General features: G+C 43.4%; 1 protein-coding gene across 1 annotated transcript in view; it reads left to right on the top strand.

Annotated features, from left to right (window-relative positions):
• Window positions 1-20,512, top strand: part of FBXO28 (F-box protein 28) — a 65,065-nt gene extending 44,553 nt beyond the window's left edge. Inside the window, exons 4-5 of the mRNA XM_082249270.1 lie at window positions 14,235-14,430; window positions 19,604-20,512. Of these exons, the coding sequence (XP_082105396.1) occupies window positions 14,235-14,430; window positions 19,604-19,995 (588 nt within the window). The 3' untranslated portion in view covers window positions 19,996-20,512. The remainder of the gene's footprint in view (window positions 1-14,234; window positions 14,431-19,603) is intronic.
• The last annotated feature ends 2,451 nt before the right edge of the window (window positions 20,513-22,963 follow it).

Raw genomic sequence — 22,963 nt, 5'->3', positions numbered from 1 at the left:
GGCACTCTGCACATGCTCAGTTTTGTGTGTATTGCTAGTGTGTTTTTGTTTTTTCCTTGGGAGGGTGTATGTGATTGACACAGGGCCAATAGGCACTGTCCAGGCAGAGGGTCAGGGGTCCTGCAACCTCATAGCAGTTAAGAGTAGAATGAAGACTCCTCCTACAAATTTGAAGCAGACACTGATAAATGTCATAAGACTATTATATACTGATAAGAAAAGGTATTTAGCAGTTTATAGTTGCCAAAATAATTGCATTTCCATGTTCTGTGTACAGTGACAGACTAGATATAGTGAATGCAGAGCCCTGGAATTAGTAACCATTTTTTTTTTTTTTTTTTTTTTTTTTTTTTAGTAACCATTCTTAACCACTAGCCTACAGTGCACTTTCACCCCCTTCCTGCCCAGACCGATTTTCAGCTTTCAGCGCTCTCACATTTTGACTGAGAATTACTCAGTCATGCAACACTGTACCCATACAAAAATTGTGTCCTTTTTTTCACACAAATAGAGCTTTCGATTGATGGTATTTGATCAATACTGGGTTTTTTATTTTTTGTGCTATAAATAAAAAAAGACAGAAAATATTGTGAAAAAACGCATTTTTCTTTGTTTCGGTCATTAAAATTTTGAAAATTAGTCATTTTTCTTCACAAATTTTGGCCAAAATTTATACTGCTACTTATCTTTGGTAAAAATAACCCAAGTAAGTGTATATTATTTGATCTTTGTGAAAGTTATAGAGTCCACAAGCTATGGTGTGAATCATTGAAAATTGATCACACTTGACCACACCTGATGTACTGAAGGTCTATCTCATTTCTTGAGACACTAAAAAGTCAGGAAAGTACAAATGACCTTTTTGGAAAGTAGACATTGCAATGTATTTAATAAGGGGCATGGTGAGTTTTTTGAAGTTGTAATTTTTTCCCACAATGCTTTGCAAAATGAAGATTTTTTTTTTTTTTTTTTTTTTACAAATTGCCGTATTAACAGGTTATTTCTCTCACACAGCACATGTATACTTGCAACTACACCCCAAAACACATTCTACTACTCCTCCTGTGTATGGCGATGCTACATGTGTGAGACTTTTTCACAGCCTGGCCACATACAGAGGCTTAACATCCAAGTAGCAGCGTCCGGCATTCTAGGAGCACAAATTTCACATATAATTTCCTGACAACCTATCGCACTTTTGAAGGCCCTGGAGCACCAGGACAATGGAAACCCCCATAAAATGACCCCATTTTGGAAAGCAAACAGCCCAACCTATACTTTTTGAGGCATAATGAGTCTTTTGAATATGTAATTTTTTTCCACAAGTTTTTGGAAAATGTGGAAAGAAAATGAAAACACATTTTTTTTACACAAAGCTGTCCATTTATGCAATATTTCTAACACATAGCATGTACATAGCAAAAATTGCACCCCAAAATACATTCTGCTATTCCTCCTGTGTATGGCGATACCACATGTGTAACACTTTTTCACAGCCTGGCCACATACAGACGCCTAACATCCAAGTAGCGCTTTACACAAAGTTGTCCATTTATCCACTTTAAGACTGGGCCTATTTTTGACACTTGGTGTTTACAAGCTAAAATCATTTTTTTTGCTAGAAAACTACTTGGAACCCCCAAACATTATTATATATTTTTTTTTAGCAGAGACCCTAGAGAATAAAATGGAGATCGTTGCAATATTTTTTATCACACCATATTTGCGCAGCAGTCTTCCAAATGCGATTTTTTTATTTTTTTTTAATTCACTTTTTTGAACTAAAAAATAAGAAAACAGTAAATTTAGCCCAATTTTTTTCCATAATGTGAAAGATAATGTTACGCCGAGTAATTAGATACCCAACATGTCATGCTTCAAAATTGCGCATGCTCACAGAATGGCGCCAAACATTGGTACTTAAAAATCCCCATAGGCAACATTTTAAAAATTTCTGCAGGTTACTAGCTTAGAGTTACAGAGGAGGTCTAGGGCTCAAATTATTGCTCTCGCTCTAACGATCGCGGAGATACCTCACATGCATGGTTTGAACACCGTTTACATATGTGGGAGGGACTTGCGTATGCGTTTGCTTCTGCGCGCGAGCTAACGGGGACAGGGCGCTTTAATTTTTTTTTCCTATTTATTTTATTGATTAGTTTTTTATTTTTACAGTTTTAAAAAAAAAAAATGTTTTGATCATTTTTATTCCTATTACAAGGAATGTAAACATCCCTTGTAATAGAAATAGGCATGACAGGTCCTCTTTATTGTGAGATCTGGGGTCAAAAAGACCTCACACCTCACAACTACACTAAAAAAGAAAAAAAAAAAAAATTGTTGAAAGGAAAGAGGAAAGAAAAGAAAAAAAAGCGGCCCTTTAAACCGGTTGCTAGGCAACGTCTTTTGACGTAGCTCCGGTCCTCCAAGACCATAGAGTCGAGTGAGGGCCATCTTGCCCTCACTCGACTTCCTGTCTCTGAGGATCCGGGACCGGATAGTTTTCCCCGCTGCCGGCGGGTCCGGTAAGCTGGGAAAACGTCTGGGACGCGGCAGGAGGGGGTGGGGGGCACCTCTTCCCCTGCACAGTAAGGGTAATTCCGCAGTGAATCCGCCACTGGGACCACCCTTATCTGAAAGCCGACCGCCCGCCGTTTCAAAAGATACTGGGGTTATGGGGGCTATCTGCTGCCATAACCCCAGTATTTAGCTTTTAATGGCCGACGCATATAGTCGTTAGGCGGTCAGTAAGTGATTGCATGTATATGGCAAACAGGTGACGATGACTGATGGGGTGACAGGTGACGATGACTGATGGGGTGACAGGTGACGATGACTGATGGGGTGACAGGTGACGATGACTGATGGGGTGACAGGTGACGATGACTGATGGGGTGACAGGTGACGATGACTGATGGGGTGACAGGTGACGATGACTGATGAGGTGACATGTGACGATGATTGATGAGGTGACGTGATGATGATTGAGGTGACAAGTGACGATGATTGATGGGGTGACATGTGACGATCACTGATGGGGTGACATGTGACGATCACTGATGGGGTGACAAGTGACGATCACTGATGGGGTGTCAAGTGACGATCACTGATGGGGTGTCAAGTGACGATGATTGATAGGGTGACAGATGACGATGACTGTTGGGGTGACAGGTGATGATGACTGATGGGGTGACAGGTGACGGTGATTGATGGGGTGACAGGTGACGGGCGATGGTCACTGATGGGTGACAGGTGACGGGCGATGGTGCACGGCGGTACTGATGGCAGTCTCTGGTGACCGGTGAACTTTAGGCTATGTCCACATGTGAGCGTAGCGATCGCGGGCAGAATCACTGCGATTCTGCCCGTGATCCAGAAATCATTGCAAATCGCGGGGCGGCTGTGCGTTGCCTGTGATTTGCAATAGCACCCCAAACGCTGTGCGATGTTGCTGCGATTTCCACCTGCCGAATCGCGGTAACATCACGCAAACAACGCATTACACCCCAAAGAAGCTCTTGTACCTTTTTTGGGCGTCATGCGATGTTTGTGCGCGATGTTACCGCGATTCGGCAGGTGGAAATCGCAGCAACATCGCACAGCGTTTGGGGTGCTATTGCAAATCACGGGCAACGCACAGGCGTCCCGCAATTTGCAATGATTTCCGGATCGCGGTGATTCTGCCCGCGATCGATGCGCTCACATGTGAACGTTATGGGTGTCAATTTCTGGGCACTGATGAGGTGACTGTTGGGTGACAGGTGACATTGGGGGGGGGGGCTAAGGACTGTGTGGGGACATTTTATTTTTGTGATTTTTACTTTTTACAGGTACACAGAGCAGTAACTCACTGTTTCTAGCTCTGCTCTCCTCATACTGGAAACTGTATGAGGGGAGCATAGCTAGTAACAGTGAGTTACTGCTCTTTGTTTACATTTTGTGATCGGCTGTGAATGGATTCACAGCCGATCACTTAGTAAACAGTCACTGTCAGTGACTGTTTACTACCGCCGGTGACAGCTGTGTTCCTACGGAACACAGTGCCACCGACATGACCGTGCTGCGCGCTCCCGATCGCGCATGCGTGGTCATCTCCCGGGCGCCTCCATTGTGATCGGCTGTGTCATTGGAACACAGCTGATCACGTGGGAAACAGCCACGCCCATTGGCTGTTTCCCCCCTGCCGGTGACGGGGGGTGTCCCGGGGACACCCCGGCAGTGCAGGGCGGCGCGCACGCGATCTCGCGCCTGCCCTGCTATTCTGGGATCACGTCATATGACGTCTTCCCAGAATAATGGTCGCACCGCTCCGCCGTCAATTGACGGCGGGCGGCAAGTGGTTAACCTGAAATTCTGGCTCCACAGCTAAAATAAAAATATGGGTTTGCCAAATGAATTGTATTTTTGTTAGTCCAGTTTTTATATTTACAAAGGATATAATCCACTTATGTGCACTAAATGCCATTGGAAACCTAAACATTGACCTAAAAAAAAGTCGGTAAAGACATTGCTGTGTTGCACATACATATCGCCCTTCATGTTCCCTGCTAGGTCTTAAATTGGCTTTTAGCCCCAATCAGCTGGATTTTGAGGACAGCATGAGTACTGCTGTGCCCCTGGAGTGAATGTGGCCACGATGCGCCTCTCGTGCAGTAAAAAGTCTTTTTTGTAAGGGAAGGCTTTGCGATTCTGAGTGGGACCATTCAATGAAAGTTGCTGGATCCGGGTTAAAGTTTGGTATAAGGCCTATTGGGCAGCATAATTTTTTTTTTTGGGGGGGGGGGGGGGGTCAAGAGGGGAAAGAAAGCAAAAACTCCAGTTGTCCATTAAAAGAGGCTCTGATGCAATTAGAAAAAAACATCAAAAAAGTCTCCCTGACCATCTTTCCACCAATCACTGCTGTCTTGAACAGCAAACCTTGCCGAAAATCCACTTTATCTGACACTTCCTGTATTGTTGAGTGCCACGTTCCCTGCTGCTTACTGTGGTTTCATCCACTGGTCCCTACATCCTCACAGCACGCAGCGGAGGACCAGGCATCTAATGCACCTAGAAGAAACATTTTTTCCCTTCTAATACATTGCGGATCATCAGTAGGACCATCAGTAGGACAGTTAGAGTGAGTATTAAAGCGCATCTAAACCGAAGTACAAAGATATGTCATATATCACAGCTTACCGGTCTTTAGGTGCGGTGGCTACATGATTTATTTGTTTTTTAATACCGCTGGTTATCCTGCTAGTAAGAAAGTCTGAAGAAACTCATAAATCGAAGTGCAGCTGAATATATGTGCAGAGGCCACCACTGACACCCGATCATACAGCCTCTTACCATCCACTTCAGACCCTCATTACAAAGGTCTAGATCAGGGGTCCTCAAACTATGGCCCTCCAGTTGTTCAGGAACTACAATTCCCATTGTGCCTGGCCATGTCTGTAAATGTCAGAGTTTTACAATGCCTCATGGGATGGGATGTGTAGTTCCACAACAGCTGGAGGGCTGTAGTTTGAGGATCCCTGGTCTAGATGCACAGTGATCAGCAATCCGATGGCCCCTTTAATAAGAGCAACCTCGTTTCCAGCTCACTCAATCGTTTTCCTCCAGGACTTGTATGTCTCACATAAAAACCAAGGGAAAACTCCTCCTAGTGTAGGGGGTCTCAAACCAATTTTAATAAGTAATAAAATTTTAAGAGTAACACTCGCATGGTAACAGCAAACAATCGGCATTTCAAGCCAACAAGATGGCCGCCGAGTGTTACTCTTAAATTTTATTACTTATTAAAATTGGTTTGAGACACCTACACTATGAGGAGTGTTCCCTTTGTTTTTATGTGAGACCTATAAGTCCTGGAGGAGAACGATTGAGTGAGCTGGAAAGGAGGTTGCTGTTATTAAAGGGCCCATCGGAATGTGATCACTGCACATCTAGACCTTTTGTAATGAGGGTCTGAAGTGGATGGTAAGAGGCTGTATGATCAATGGTGGTCTCTGCACATTCTGCTGCAATTAGATTTATGAATTTCCTCGACTTTCTCTTTGGATGTGGACTCGATTTAAATTTCTATTTCCTTGATTGTGTAGCGCTTCCTTCCTTTTTTTTTTTTTTTTTTTTTTTTTTAAATCTGCATTTTATATTGTTTTTTCCGCAATATTGCGTCAGCAGCTTTACTAGCTAGTATATTACGTTTTATATAAATGTACTTTTTTACTTAGCACAACAGATTCGAAATTCTTTTATTATCCTGTCAGTAAGTCTTTTTTAACTTCCTTTAATACTCCAAGCCTTCCTACAAAAGCAGAAGTTAAGTCCAACCATTAACTGACAGGGATACTTAGTGGTCCGCTTTTACCCATTTACTGTAGTTGTAACTGCTTAAAAAATTGTTAGCTGGAGTAAAGCTTAAATTTGTTAGTCACGTAGGTAAATCTACTAATCCATCCAACATTGCCCTTTCCCCAGGCTGGCAATGCTGCTGCCCAAGGGTTTCTAGTCTGCCCCTCCATAGATACAGTGGAGGAATTACCGCTGCCACCCTAGGACAGAAAGTGTGCTCCTGGCAGGATCACCAGTTATTTTCTGTAATTGTTGAAAATGTACTTAGACTTCAGTAAAGAAAACAAGTTCAGCTACCACCTCTAAGGGTTGGAAATCTGTAATCTATATTTTTGTTGTTGGGTTTAGATATGCTTTAAAGCTGCCGTTGAATCTGCCTTCACCCCTCCTTTCCCCTCTCATCAACATGCCAATGACTTTTTTTTTTTTTTATAATCTCTTTTCATTACATAACTTTTTTTTGTGACCCAGTGGTGTCATCACTATGTCTCTATGCTTCTCTTTGCAATGCAAGCAGATCACGGTTTGTAGGATGAGACAGCAGGATGCCATTCATGGCTTCCTAAAACATAACACCCTGCCTAACTACACCTGTTCAGAGCCATCAGCTCTGATGTAAGCAACAGGCTGGCTCCTGGGAGGAGCAATGCAGATATGAAAATGCCTCGATAGGTGAATGCCAGTCTGGAGGAGTTGGCATTTCTAGGCAGGCTGGATTTTCATACAGACCACCCTAGGCAACGCCTAAATGTGATGCTGAGCCTTCTAGATTGAGAGAACTGAAATTCAATGAATAAAAGGGGAAGGCCAGGGACAGATGCACGCTGTAAGAAGCTCATTGTGCAGTAAAATCCCTGTCCCGAGATGTTGGCACTCTGAGCCGATCCGGCATTGTAAGTAAGGGAAACTGGCCATGAAGCTTTCAGGCATCACATCTGGTTTCCTACTGCGCATGCACGAGTCGCGCTGCACTTCCTGAATAGTCCCGCTGTCTTCATGGGTCCCGCATGTCTCCCAGAGTCAGCGTGATGGAAGGGGGGGGGGGGGCCAAAATGCACGTAGATCACTGATCTTACTCAGAAATGGGAGGGGGTACCTGTCAAAACTAGGTGCCCGCTCCCCCCCCCAAAAAAAAAGTGGCAAATGTGGCAGTGGAGAGCGGTGTGGGTGCGAACAAGCAGAGCTTTCTCCTTTTGAGTGGAGCTCTGCTTTAAGGTAAGGCCTGTGTTCAATATGTCTTTTCTGTGCAGGCTGGCATTATTTCTTTTTTTTTTTCTATAGTGACTAAGCTGCTTTATGGTAAACAGTGTTATGACAACTTCCTTGAATCTGTTCATTTGAAAGGCCCAGCAATGGGCACATCTTTCTCTGGATTTTAAGCAGGGTTCCATCCAAAAGTGGAACTTCCATTTTAAGGCCTTTTAACCCCCTGACATGCCACATTTGGCTTGTCATTTTTTGGGGGGGGGAGCGGGTACCTTGTTTGAAGAGGTACCCACTTCCACTTGGGCTGTTAGGCGGCTTGAGCGCAAGTTCTTTTCTCCCCCTCCCTCTCTGCAATCTTCTGGGACACGTCAGAGGTCCCAGAAGATTGCCCGACCATTCAGGACGCGCAGTGCAACTCTCGCATGCGCAGTGCGCACCCGGCTGTTAGGCTGCAAGCTGCCACAGCTGGGTTCCCACACTAGTAATGCTGGTACCACCGAGAGGAGAGGGAGAGGATCGAGGCTTCGGGCTGCTGGATCGCGGGACAGGTGAGTGTGTGTTTAAAGGCAGCAGCTACACTTTTTGTAGCTGCTGACTTTTAATAAACGCAGAAACGGCTGGAACTCCGCTTTAATGGCGTGTTTATAGTAGTGAAACAAAATTAGATCACTTTCTCTTCTTTGACACATGAAACAATATGCTCAAGGTGTTTATCAAACACGTCAGGCTCTTCACTGTGAACAGCAGGTGGCACCTCTGTCAGTTTGACATTTACAGTAATAACTAGAAGTTTACTTTAATGACCACTAGGTGTCACTCTTGAAGCACCGCTTGTTAAGCTATGATTGCAATCCTGAAGGAAAAATTGTTTCTAATAACCAAATGTAGTCAGTGCTTATTATTTGCATTGGAATATTTATTAGACAGTCTTAAAATTTGGCGTTTTAACCTTTCGCTGTATTTTACCTACTTACAGGTCCCTTAAAAGGAGAACTTGGGCAAAAACTCTTCTGGCTGTACTTCTGGGGATCACAGTGGTGCACTTTGTTCTGCATCCCTGTGACCTGTATTCAGCTGATAGCAGGCTAAATCCTGCTGTTGGCTCATATTGCTCAGCGAGTCCAGACTCTGAAGAGATCCAAACTTTGTCAGGATCCACCCAGATGCCTGACTGGCAGCTGGCCCAGCCTCTTTGTGCCACTGATAGCCTGAGCCAGCTGCTTTCACCCCCTCCACAGCCCAGAGCTCCAGTAAGTGCTGGAGAGGCAGATCAGCTGCTCACTGAGGACTAAGAACTAACTGATCAGTGGTCTTTGATTGCCCAGCTCTTGGTGTAGAAGGGGCGGGGAACAAATGGGAGACAGGTGAAGCATCAGATCGATGCAGCATCCATCTAGGTGAGGTGAGTATGAATGTTCTTTTCTTTCATATCCAGCACTTCTCTTTTTAAAGAGACCAGGCTGGGTTCCTAAACAAATGCGAATGGCACTTCTCTGCAAAAGAAGAGCCGTTATATATCTGATAGCTCATGACTCCTACCTTAACTCTATCCCAGCACTACAGTCTCCATAAGACTTCTTGGGATTAATCCCATCTGGGAGTGTCACATGGCCTGTCTCCCCCCCCATGGCAATTTCACCCTCCTACAACCCCTACATTTATTGCTGTGTCCTGTGTGTCCTCTGGAAGACGGAGCCACCATGTGAACCAGGGATGCAGGTATCCTAAACTCCAGGAAGCATTGAATGAACCTTATGAAGGCTGAAATGCTGAAGTAAAGAGAAGACAAACCCTACCACCCGCTGGGAGTTAATAGGAACTTTAATGAAAGGAAAGAAAATAAAAAAAAAAAAAAAAAAACCTGCAGCAGCCACAGATATTGGTGATGACATTTAGGGAGTTTTTTTTTTTTTAAAAAACAAGTTGTATTTTTTATGTAATGATTTAATAACACACTGCTCACACATGCTGTGTTGGCAACCATTTCATATAAGGGCAGAGGAAGCCAGGGGCTGTTTCTTCTGGGATATGCATACACACACCTGCAGTTCTGATCACACAGTGAAAGCTGTAGCCATCTCCTATGCTGCCGGTGAACTGACCTAACATCTTGAGCTCTGTCATCTTGTCAGCAGAAATGCGCTTGTCCCCAGCCGGTGCACTCCCCACTGCCCCGGTGATGATTCCTGCTCCCCATTCTCTGTGGCTATGTCTCGTGCTACCCGGCCACCAGAGGATCTTTCTTCCACCCTCAAGGATTGGACATACCTCTCTGCCCTCCTCCTCCACCACCCTCTCCACAACCAATCCATAGCATCTGGATACTCCTCACTGCCATTCTCCCCCACCCTGCTCCGCACTCTCAAAGCTGAGCTATTGTTTATGGATCATGGAGAGAGAGAAGAACCCAAATGTTGGAAAACTCAACCCCAAACAGGGGAGTTAGCCCACATTATTCTTCTCAAAATGAGGACTTTAAAGGCTGTTAGGTTGTCATAGATAAGAACGCACTTTAATTTAAAATAACATCTTTATTAATTTTATCAAAACGAGATAAAAACATAGTGTATAAAGTTTTTTTACAACCATAGTTCGGGCTAGATACATTCAGTGTAGATACAGTACTGATAGGTCCCACACGTTTCGCTGAGCGTTATGCTCGTTCAATCGCTTCTTCAGGGACTACATGTAGTACTTGGAGACTGTTTTTCTACAGGCAGCAATTAGAAAATCCGTTCCCGAGCATGCCAGGCACTTCCAGGTGACCTTCCATGGCACAGTAGGTAGGCAAAAGACCCAGTGGCTCCCCCCCCCCCCCCCACATATATGGGTAGGCACCTAATGACGAGCACTGGACCACACCAATATCTCTGAGGCAGGCCAGGATGGCAGTGAGAGGGTGGAGCGAGCGTAAATCCACTCTTATACAAATGTCCGTTCTCAATGTGGGCAATCGGGCTAGAAAGAGAAAATCCCCGTCTTCTGTCCTGTGTATGCAGGGAGCCGCCTTTCTGGACACGCCTCTCTGCCCTCCTTCCCCGCCCTACTCCACCCTTAGACATGGAACTCTCGGGAGAAAAAAAAAGCTACCTAGAGACACCTGGGATTTGTGACGAAGATATCCCAGGAGTCATTGCTAGCACTCACTATGCCATTCACCTAAGAAATCCGAGCAGGAAGTAGAGGGGGGAAAAAAAAGCTATGTAGAGATCTTAAAAAAATGTACTCTCCAATAGTGATATAGCAGGGGGAAAGGATTCCAATCACAGCAACTTTACAACTAGACCAAAGTACCACTTTAAGGGAATGCCATTTACATTTGTTAAGGGACCCTGTTGCCAACCATAAAAAAAATTAAATAAAAAGCACCGTAAAATAGAGTATCTGTAAAATAAAAAGTTTTGTTTACTAGCAATATCAACTTTCTGTAAAATTTGACTGCTTCAGGAAGTCTAGTACAGCCCCCTCCCTCCTGCAGTATCCCATCGCTCTCCTCTTCTGGGAATGCCTAATTGCTGTCTATTCTGGCCAGCATCTCTGCCCCTCATAGATGTTGTATGTAGCCACCAAGAAAGCGGTGAAGGGGAATATTAAGTGTGTTGCATGAGTAATATCTGTGACTCTGTGGGGGCTGAAGGCATTACATCCAACATCATGGCACCCAGCAGCTTTTGGACTTCTACACAAGTGAGGCTTTTAAAGGTAAATAAAAATAAGGTAAAAACACATCTAATCTTATGTGAAGATTTTTCTTTGCTGAAATGGTCTGGTGGTGAGAAGGTCTCTTGGAAGTTCGGAAATCCAGCATCTTTGTTTAAAAATAAAAGTAATCGACGTTGAATGTTGTTCATCCCTTATATTAAAGTGGAGTTCCAGTCATTTTTGTGTTTTATTAAAAGTCAGCAACTACAAAAAGTCTGCAACTACAAAAAGTGTATCTGCTGACTTTTAATACACACACTCACCTGTCCCAGGATCCAGCGATGTGGCCTCCCCGAACCCTCGGTTCTCTCCCTCTCCTCTCCCCGGCACCAGCATTACAAGTGTGGGCACCCAGCTGTGACCGCTGCTGGCTTCACAGCCGGGTGCCCATGCACGAGTCAATCATCAATGGTCAGGCAATCTTCTGGGGCCTGTGACATATCCCAGAAGATTGCAGGGGGAGAGGAGAACTTCTGCTCGGGTCGCCTTGGCGGTCTGAGCAGAAATGGGAGCAGATACCTGTCAAAACTAGATACCTGCTCCACTCCCAAAAAAAGACATGCCAAATGTGGCAAAGGAAGGGGGAGGAGTGCTTAAAGCAGAACTTCCCATTTTGGGTGGAGCGCTGCTTCAAATACCAACTTTGACGGTAACCTTAAAGTAGAACTTTTTTTCATTTTGGGTAGAGTAAAGGAGGGTTCTAACCCCTGTCAGATTTTTTTTCGCCATCTGTGTCCCATTGTGGAGATTTCCCTTCCTGTACCATAACCAAACAGGAAGAGATTACCTTGGAGACCCCAGGTCACTAGAAATAGTGTCCCCACAGGAAGATTTCCCCTCTGTTACTTTTCTGGGGACAACCTGAAATTTGGGAGTTTCTTTTCTTTCGATAATGGTAAATGGGACAAATAGGCAGGGTGAAACTTCTTGAAGGGGTGCACAGACAGCAATAAAAACTGACAATTCCTCTCCTCTCTATCCAAAACTAAAAGAAAAAGTTTTGTCTTTAGGTATACTTTATGGGGTTGATTTACTGAAACTGGAGCATGCAACATTTGGTACAGCTCTGCATAGAAACCAATCGGCTTTTTTATATTTTTTTTGTCAAAGTGTAATTGAACAAGCTGAAGTTAGAAGCTGGCTACCATGCACAGCTGCACAAGATTTTGCACTCTCCAGTTTTAGTAAATCTCCCTGTAGGTGTCAAAGCCTAAAGGGTAGATTTACTAAAACTGGTGCACTCTGGAATCTGGTGCAGCTGTGCATTGTAGCAATTCAACTTCTCACTTCGGCCTATTCAATAAGCTTTGGCAATGCAACCTGAAATTTAATAAAACCGTGTCGCGCTAATGATGTTACGATTAACTAGTAAAGAAATAATTAGGCTGTAGGCAGTCCTTTTATAAATACTCCCAATTGATAGGATCTCAATTATCTAGGTCATAAGCGATTAGTTATCCAGAGTGACATCTATCGCCAACCACCACCGGAAGCACCGCCACCATAGAAATATTGCAAATGCCTTCTTACCTGGAGTACTGGACCTCCTATCGCAGGAGGCCAGCAGCACCTATCGCTGATTACCCTGCCAGGGATGTTCCAACTGTCCCTTTAGATTAGTCTTCCAATAGCCGCTCTCGTGTGAAAAGGCTCAAAGACAAAAGGATGCTCCACATAGTGTAAATCCAATTATCATTTATTGAAGCTATTAAAAAGCATTAAATGCATTAAAATGTCTCCTGCCAGCCGATAATTGTACCATCATTTTTTTAGCGCAACTCTGTTTTATTCATTTTTTGCTTTGTGATGATATCACACAGTGGAGATTGCTGCTTTTTAGCTTAAAATATTCAGAGGTGTGTGTAAAGTATTCTTAGTGTGGCCTTTCATTTTTCAATGCAACCTGGAAGCTGATTGGTTTCTATGCAGAGCTGCACCAGATTTTGCACTCCCCAAGTTTAGCAAACCACCACCCCCCCCCCCCCCCCAACCCTGGTTTAAACAAGTGTTGTTTTGAAGTCACGCTACTACGATTTAATGTGCAGCTTGCTGATATCTGTGTGACTTTAACAGATGTTAATGCAAATTGCACAGAAATAGAGCAGGAACCTTTTTCAAAGTCAGTGTGATTTGAGTCGCAGTAATTTCAACGGTTCCATTGCTGCAAATGGGATGCTACTTGTCGTGTGACTTTGGACCGAGAAGTCGCACTGGTGTGAACCAGGGCTCAGGGTCAAAGCCAGAGGCTGCTTACTCTAGGCTCTACATAGAGGAGCCAAAAGAGGGCTCCTGGCAAGTCCCTTTCCTCTTCCAAATACTCCCCTGATGCTGGGACCCAAAAGCATAGAATAAACTTCAGGAGTCAACACAGATTTGTAAATCCCTGTCAGTTTTTTTAGTTCAATTTTTTAATGGTCGTTTGGGAAAGTAAAGTCTTACTGACAACTCCAGTGCTGCAAACTTAAAGCGGCAGTGAACTAAAAAAACAATAGGCCTCAGGCAGTTTAAGTCATAATGTGCATAGCCTATTAGCACATTATGACACTTATCTGAAAAGCTCTGTCACCACTGAAGGTGTTTCCATCTTCCCCCGGTTTTCCTTCTGGGTTTGCGGGCTTCAGTGATATAAATGGCTGAGTCGGCGATGACGTCACTCCCACGCATTGCGCGTGGGAGACATTGTGGCACGACTCTGAAGGAACGGCATGGGTATGCCATTCATTCAGAGCGCATGCTTCAGTGATGTCACCAGCTCCACACCAAAGTAACACGGTGCATGTTTAGAAGATATTTACTGTACCTATAAGTAATATAGGCTTACTTATAGATGCAATTCATACAAGGGAGTCCTTACACTGCAGTGGCAACTAAGTAGACGTCAATTCTAACATTTCTTATGTCCTGCATGCCAGTCATTTGCTCACATTATGCCAGCAGAAAACATGGAACTTGCTAATCATCTCGAATGATGAATGTTCTTCTTCTTTCAGGTTATCGATGAAATATACAGTGTGCTGCGGTATGTCAATTCAACGAGATCCCCTCAGAGGGCTCATGAGGTTCTGCAGGAATTGCGGGATATTTCGTCAATGGCAATGGAATATTTTGACGAGAAGATAGTTCCCATACTTAAAAAGAAGTTGCCAGGTTCTGAAGTGTCTGGTCGACTCATGGGCTCTCCTCCAGGTACTGTGTCTTTCTGTGATTATACTCTGAATAGCAGGGATAATTTGGGTTTTAGCAGGGCAGGATCCACCCTGGTTTGACAGTCAGCAGCTGTTGTCAGTGGGTCCTGGTTGTGCCTGCCATAGTAAATCTGAATTTATTTTTAATTCTTTCACCAAAGACTGTGTATACATTTGTAAAAACCGTCGGGAAGCTCAGACGCAGCTGAGAAGTCATTACAAAGTCAAAAGTACAGCAACTCAAAGGTTCAGAACACCTACTGAGGTAACGTCCTATCAAGAAACGCGGAGAACGTAAGGAATATCTCCGCAGCATTAAAGCTGAGTTCGGGCCACAAAATCAACATAATCGATTTTGGGCCATCCGCTTGCTTTTGGTCACCTGAAAAAGAAATGGATAGTTACAATTTTTTTTTTTTTGTTTACTTACCTTGTTATTGAAGAAAAATATACTCCCCTTTCTTCCACTTCCTCCCTCTGCGGCCGTGGCCCGCGCCATCACTTCCTCTTTGCATTGATTCCTGGGAGCTGAACGTCATCTCTCCCAGGAATCAATGCGCCTGCACCGGCCCCGCTCGTCACTTCCGGTGCGGCGCCTCATTCCCTGCTAAACAGCTTCTGGGTAAGTATTTCTTCTAAAAGGTATGTGCGACCCGGGACAGTACAGAGGCTATCCATTGTGGAATGTACTAGCCCTGACTGTCCCGGGGGTATTTTTATTGAAAAAACTTTTTAGTGGCCGGGACTCCGCTTTAAGTAAGATTGCTAAGCTAGCTGTCTGCCAGAAACATGACCCGCTGCCTTTTCATCAAGGGTTTTTTCTGTTATATACTGGACAGACAAAAGGTGAGAAGAAGGAAAAAAAGGAGGGGTGCACCAGGGGGAAAGAAACTTATCTGCCATCCCAAAGTGCCCTAGGCGGGCCCTGTTGTTACCGCAGCTTTTGATATGCAGTAGAATAGAAAAAGATATATCGCGTATTACAAACCACCTGCTCCCTATGGTAGAAAGAAGCTGTAAGGCGTTCCATGTGTCCAATATTATTTTAGACCGCCATAGAGAAACTGGATGAATCACGGGTTGTTTCCACAAGGCAGGATTGTAGGCTCTAGCTGCATTCAGCCAATGTACCGTAAGTGAAGTTTTGTATCGTGAAAGCAGTACACAATTGGGGGGAAATAAATAGCTAATTGGGTGAGTCCCCAAGTCCACTGACATGAGTTTGAGTATTGGCTGACGTACGTGGTCCCAGAATGAGCGGATTTTAGTGAAAGAAAATTCTAATTATTGCAGTAATTTGTTAATTAAAAGTAATTAAATTTACTCTTATAGCCCTTGTTCACACTGAGGGCGGGTTTGAAATCGTGTGAGTTCAGCCGAACTCGCACGATTTCAAACCAGAATTTCAGTCCCACTTCGGGGGCGATTTGAGAGACATCTGTGCAGATTTATGCACAGATGTCTATTGAAGTTGCCAAAAATAGTGCAGGAGCTACTTTTAGGAATCAGTGCGCCTCCGCAAAGTTGGTGTCACACCGATTCGGACAGTGCGGTTACCAGCAATAGGCTCCATTTTGGCATGCGATTTGACATGTCAAATTGTCCCAATTTGAATGGGGGCATATGAAGATATTGTGAGTATTTAAATGTTTTCATCTAAGCTTCCAGTTGTATACTACACTGCAGCATTGAGAGTGTGGTGTTGAATTGTCGTCCTGCTCCTTTATTGTCCAATTAGCAGACTGGGAGTTTGTTCTTGATCAAGCTGTACTGTCTGGAAGGGACATTTGTTTCATAAAGTTTGCTGAGCTGAATTACAAACCCATGGCAGGTTAAATGGTCTCCATATATTGGGGCTCTATATATCAAGCTTGTACCCAGAAGCTTCATAAGAATGAATTGGGACTGCAGCTATGTAATCTGGTCAGCGATAGTGCAGTGGATCAGGGACAGGCAAGTATAAGACTGGAAGGCGAGACCTTGAGGAGCCAAAGGTGCAGTTCTAGGTTGATCTCCAGCAGTTAAGAGATGCGTGGCCAAAGATTTTTGGGACATACTTCTCCTCAGGGTCACAGGAGTGCACCTCTTTTGCTCATGAGTCGGCTAATAGCAGGCTAAATAAATTAAAAACACAAAGGTGACCAGCGCTATGGAATATCTTTAAATATGGATAAATTATTAGAAGTTTAAAAACGGGTGTAAGCTGCCACAAACCCACCCCTGAAAAAACAGGGATGCAATATGAGTGAGGGAGAAGGAAGAGGTTTGTATGAGGCGCTACCTGTTAGAGCAGTGTTTCAAACAACGGGGGTAAAAAATCCCCATACAGATTGTATGTGCATGGAAAGAAATTAGTCTGTGGTCAGTGAAGTGCTATGTGAGACTAGTGATAGGGGTAAACAATGGGTACCTCTTAAGAATAAAGTGCTCAGTGCAAATATATGGTGTGAATAACTGCTCATATAAAACCAGAAATAAAGATAGTGCACAAAGTGTCATAAAACATTTAATGCCTGATGGCAGTGCATTAAAAACACATATACTGTATATTTAACAGCGGTGGTGCATAATGGTGTTAAAAAATCCTTAATGACAATGATCAAACCACAGTATAACAACACCTTGCCAGTGCTATTAAAAAAGTGATTAAGTGGTTTTAGAGGTGAGGTAGTGGTGAGTAGGTGTGTTTAAAATAGTGAAACCAATAGGTAACACTCTCACCCTATTCCCTCTTCTGGGCCAGGTCTGTGGAGAGCCTCAGAGGGGTTTGTTGCCGGGGTTCCTTCAGGTTTTAAGCAAAACACACTGGGAGATACTTCGATCTGTGTGCTTAAGCAGAGGAGACAAGGACCCCAATGGCTAGTATACAGTAATATTATAAAGGCAAGCACAAGCAGAGACTTACAGTCGGACCGATCACTTCAGCTGTAAACAAAACGAGGACGCCGGGATGCTTCCGCTTCCGCGTTCCACGGCTCCACACTCGCTAAACCGCCGTTTTGTTTACAGCTACCTCACCTCTAAAACCACTTAATCACTTTTTTAATAGCACTGGCAAGGTGTTGTTATACTGTGGTTTGATCATTGTCATTTAGGATTTTTTAACACCATTATGCATCACTGCTGTTCAATATATATGTGTTTTTAATGCACTGCCATCAGGCATTAAATGTTTTATGACACTTTGTGCACTATCTCTTTATTTCTGGTTTTATATGAGCAGTTATTCACACCATATATTTGCACTGAGCACTTTATTCTTAAGGGGTACCCATTGTTTACCCCTATCACTAGTCTCACATAGCACTTCACTGACCACTGAGACTAATTTCTTTCCATGCACATACAATCTGTATGGGGATTTTTTACCCCCGTTGTTAGAGCAGTGTTTCAAACAGGTAGTGCCTCATACAAACCTCTTCCTTCTGCCTCACTCACAATAGCAGGCTAAAGCCTGCTGTCAGCTAATGTTAGTGTCATTCCAACGTTAATGTCAGTGTCATTTATAAAACGTTAATGTATTTTATTGGGATTTTATGTAACAGACCAACACAAAGTGGCACATAATTGTGAAGTGGAAGGAAAATAACCTGGTTTTCGATTTTTTTTTTTTTTTGTTACAAATATCTAAAGTGTGGCATGCATTTGTATTCAGCCCCTTTACTTGGATACCCCTAGCTAAAACCTAGTGGAACCAATTGCTTTCAGAAGTCACCTAATTGGTAAACAGAGTCCACCTGTGTGTAGTTTTATTCTCCAAATAAAGCTGTTCTGCAAAGCCCTCAGAGGTTTTTTTTAGTGAACCTTAGTAAAAAAAAAAAACAGCATCATGAAGGGCAAGAAACACACCAGACAGGTCAGGGATAAAATGGGAGAAGTTTAAAGCAGGGTTAGGTTATAAAAAAAAATATCCCAAGCTTTGAACATCTCATGGAGCACTGTTCAATCCATCATCCGAAAATAGAGTATGACACAACTGCAAAACCTACCAAGACATGGCTGTCCACCAAAACTGACAGGCCAGGCAAGCAGAGCATTATTCATTGAAGCAGCCAAAAGGCCCATAGTAACTCTGGAGGAGCTGCAGAGATCCACAGCTTTGTTGTGCACTCCACAAATCTGGCCTTTATAAGGGTGGCAAAAGATTTGAGACTGGGACAGAGGTTCACCCTTCCAGCAGGACATCGACCCTAAACATACAGCCAGAGCTACAATGGAATGGTTTAGATCCAAGCATATTCATGTGTTTGGCACAGTCATCCAGACCAAAATCCAATTGAGAATCTGTGGCAAGACTTGAAAATTGCTGTTCAGACGCTCTGCATCCAATCTGACAGAGCTTGAGCTATTTTGCAAAGAGTGGGCAAAAATGTCAATCTCCTAGATGTGCAAAGCTTGCAGTCACACATACCCAAAAGACTTGCAGCTATAATTGCAGTGAAAGGTGGTTCTACAAAGTTTTGACTCAGGAGGGCTGAATACAAATGCACACCACACTTTTCAGAAATGTATTTGTAAAAAAAAATTTGAAAACCATTTATCAGTTTCCTTCCACTTCACAATTATTATTTGTCACTTTGTGTTGGTCTATCACCCAAAATCCCAATAAAATAAGTTTACTTTTTTGGTTGTAATGTGGCAAAATGTGGAACTTTTCAAGGGGTATGCATACTTTTTCAAGGCACTGTACATATGCAATTGATCTGCCTTTTTTTAGCGCTGTTCCGGGAGTTCAGTTTTGTCTATTTTAATGCTAAGGTTGTATGACTCTTGGTAAAGGAGGTAGGGTAAAATATGTCCTTTCGAAATTGCTCCAAACTGTTATAATTTAAAAAATGTTTTTTTTTTCTGATGCAGAATATTGTTTTCTCCAAGACTGCAGGATAACTTCTGTTTAAGTAATATTGGCAAGTCTGCATAGGTTAGGATACCCACGGTTATAAGGTGGTCGGAAGACCCGACCACTGTAAATTGCTGCTGTAGGACTTCAGATTAACGGTCGCTTTTTTTTCCAGAATGATTCATTCCTCCAACCCCTTCCAGCTGAGGTGACCCATAGAAATAAAACAATTTCCTGATCCAACCACTAGTGCATGAATTAGGTGAAGTTTTGTTAGTAAGAGATTGATAATTCATCATAACCTATTAACACCTGTTTTCTGTAAATTTTGCAGTTCCAGGCCCATCCACCACACTGAGCACAATTCAGCTGCTCTCCAAGCAAAACCCCTCAAGACAGGAGGTGACCAAACTGGCACAGCAGGTTAAAGCCAATGGAGCTGGTATGACGGTCCTCAGACGGGAGTTGTCTGAGCTGCGCACCAAGGTACAGGAGCAGCAGAAACAGCTACAAGACCAGGACCAGAAACTGCTAGAACAGACCCAAATCATAGGCGAGCAGAACGTGCGACTTGCTGAACTGGAGCACAAACTGCGTGAGGTCGTGGAGAGGGCTGTTGGCAACCCTGGAACAAGCCCGCGTGAGGACTCCCCGCAAAAAAGGAAGAAAGTAGCTGATGTTGCGGACTGTCCTAGGAAATCAAAGCGCCTTCGAACCAGGAAGTGAACACGACTGGACTGTTTAGCGGCATTGTATTTTGAACTGGGCCCTGGTTGGCAACTGAGGTGTAACCGATCAGCAGTGTTTGGTATAGGTTTCACTTTTTCCCTTCCATGCGGTTAAATGCCACTACAAAACAAGCACCTTGCTGGCTATGCTATAGTTTAATTGGGTATTTTGCAGCTAGTGGGAGGTAGGTTACAGCAGAAATATATCTTTCCCCTCCCCCAAAGGATTTACAAGCTGCAGTAACTGGAGGTGTCACTGTGCACTAATCTTAACACTAGCAACACGCTTTATATATAGTGAATGACGTTACCATATTTAATGAGGTCCTTCATTTTGCATTACAGCTAGTTAAATGTTTCTTCAGTCTAGCTCCAGCTAAAATTTGATTTTCTGTATTTAGTTTTGATTAAATAATGTGGACCTGTACCTTGAAATCTGTGTCCAAAAATCACAAACAGAGAGCAAAGAACTAGTAACCAGTGTTGCTTGTGATCCCTCTGCATCTGATCTTTTCCCCATTTCTGGTTTACCATGTCTTGTCTTGGTAGAGGAGCAGGGCTTTGCTTCCTCGTGTCTGAGCTGTCCCCTTGATGACTGGTGATGTACTGATCAGGTCTCCAGGTACAGCTTCCTCTCCAGCAAGCAGCACAGTAGAGTCCCCATCATATCTTTCATTAAATCTGGTGAGTCTAGCAGTCAGAGGCAGGAGTGCCTTAGATGATCTCCCACAGCAGATCTACAACTATGAAGGCTCTAGGCACACTAGCTTACCTGGAAGAATTCAAGACAAAAGGTAGATTTTTTTTTTTTTTTTTTTTTTTTTTTAGGGTGTTGCTTGGGCACAACATTTCTAGATATTCCTATGAGATAGCAATTTTTTGCTTTTTAAGGTTCATGTCCACTTTAGCTAGGGAAAGGGTTAATATCTGTCAAGTTTAAAAGCTACATGTCTGTGATCTGCTTTTGCTTCACTTCCTGTTTTGACACCAGTCACTTGGATAGGAAGTGAGGGTAAATATCCACAGTGGGAATACAGATGGCAGTAAAAACCTGCAGAAGATTCTGTTCCTTGCACTACTGAAAACAAAGTTTTGGCTGGAGCCGCCCTTTAAAGGGTTTCCGGCACGCAGCAGTTTACGTCTGTAAGAAACCCCCGCTGTAAGCTGCCAGTCTGCAACTGGACTGGCTGATTTTGGTAGTGCAGTCAAAATAAAGTGGCCTGATGAAGCACAACACTAGTTCAATCATTACAATAATGGGTAAATATGGGGAAAAAAGCCAATCCGTCTGTGGTTCATCCATTTTATCGCCTAGCAGGGGCATTAGGGCAGTGATTCCCTTAAACAGAAAAGTGAATAGTTCCATATCGCCAATCTAGCCTCTCAGATGTATATGTGGAGCTGAAGGGCCCCTCATGCCTTACATTACTGACCCTCATTTGTGATGAGTAAAAAGTGGTATTTTCCTCTACCCCACCAGACCTCTCCTGCTGTGTCCACCAGTTGTCTTGGTTAATTGGGGTTTTGCACCACCACTCACAAACTTGTTTTTAGCTTGATAACAAGTTTCCATCTATGGTTTCTCATGCAGGTATTTTGCTGTGTGCTAGATTCCTTTCAAAGGAAGCGCACTCTTTCTCTGTGTCTGTGACGATACATCAAATCTTTAAACTGACAGTTTGCTGGGATCTGTAATTCATCTGCAATTCTAAGCAGATAGAATAGAATTCAAGCAAGTTATATTAAAAGAAAAATCCATTAACATAGTTAGAAAGTACCTCAGTCTGTTTTTACATTTGGCCTTCTGTTTTCCCCAGTACAGTGGGTCCAAATTGGCAAGGATTGCACTTTAAGGCAGTCAGCTTCTATTGCATTACACAATGTCGTTGCTGTAACAGAGGGAGCTTGTTAATTATAAGCTCACAGGCTGGTGTAGGTCTTTGACCAAGCTCGGTTTCTTCATCTGCTTTTGAGAAGCCTGAGGTCATAGACCTGGCTGTGCTCGCTGGCAATGCAGAATGAATTTCAAAAGTGGCTAAATAGAAACTGGGAAATGTGAGTAAAACTACCTGTCTTGAGCTACTTAAAGCAGAAGTAAACCCATTGATTTAACAGTTTCAAAAACCGTTCCATTCCTGGCATCTGATGGGAATGGAACTGTCACATTGGTTGTGCCCTCAACCAAACTTTTTAACTATCCAATGGCTGATATAACTGATCAAATGCGCAGCATCATGGTAGTTAAAGATCAAACAGAGGCCAAGATGGCAGTTTCCTTGGCTGAAAACAATAGGAGGGTTTACTTCCACTTTAACTGTAATTCTTAATGAAACTCCACGGATTTGCCCATTAATCTAAAATGACCCTCCAGCCAAACCTGTTGAGTTTTTGTTAAATATATGAAGAAAAGTTTTTAGGCAATGTTCTTTGGTTCAACAATTACTTTGTCTTGGGGGTCAGAGCAGGTAAGTCTGACTAGGTGAGTGCTTCCTCCATAGGTCCATTCTTAGGTTGGCTTAGCCCTTTGATAGATATGTTGTCTAAATTTCCTGTTTTAGTATTTTTTTTGAGGGAAAGATGTCATGGTGTGACACCCCACCAGCTCCCATAGGGAACTCCATGGGGGAAAGGGGGATTAGCGCTCAGTCCATTTATGGGGAAAGCAGCTGTTCCTAATTCAGGATTTTTTTTTTAGGCCCCTGCTACTTGAGGTCCTACTGGAGAAACTGTCACATGACCTGTGCTTGTGCCTGTTGCACATATTGGCCAGCACACCATGGATCGTCAAATAGTGTCCAAATCTTTTTTGAAGAGCGATCACATCACAGAGGACATAGGGCAACATTTTGGAGCTAAACAGCAAGTACCCCTTCGTCAAGCATGTGGTCATGATTGTTGTGATTGTTCTTCAATGAAGATTTGGGTGCTATTTGATGACCCGTGGTAGGCTGGTAAATATGTGCATT

This window comes from Pelophylax lessonae, assembly GCF_965119305.1.
Source record: "Pelophylax lessonae genome assembly, chromosome: 3".
Lineage (NCBI taxonomy): Eukaryota > Metazoa > Chordata > Amphibia > Anura > Ranidae > Pelophylax > Pelophylax lessonae.
This window is presented reverse-complemented; position numbering and strand designations above follow the sequence as displayed.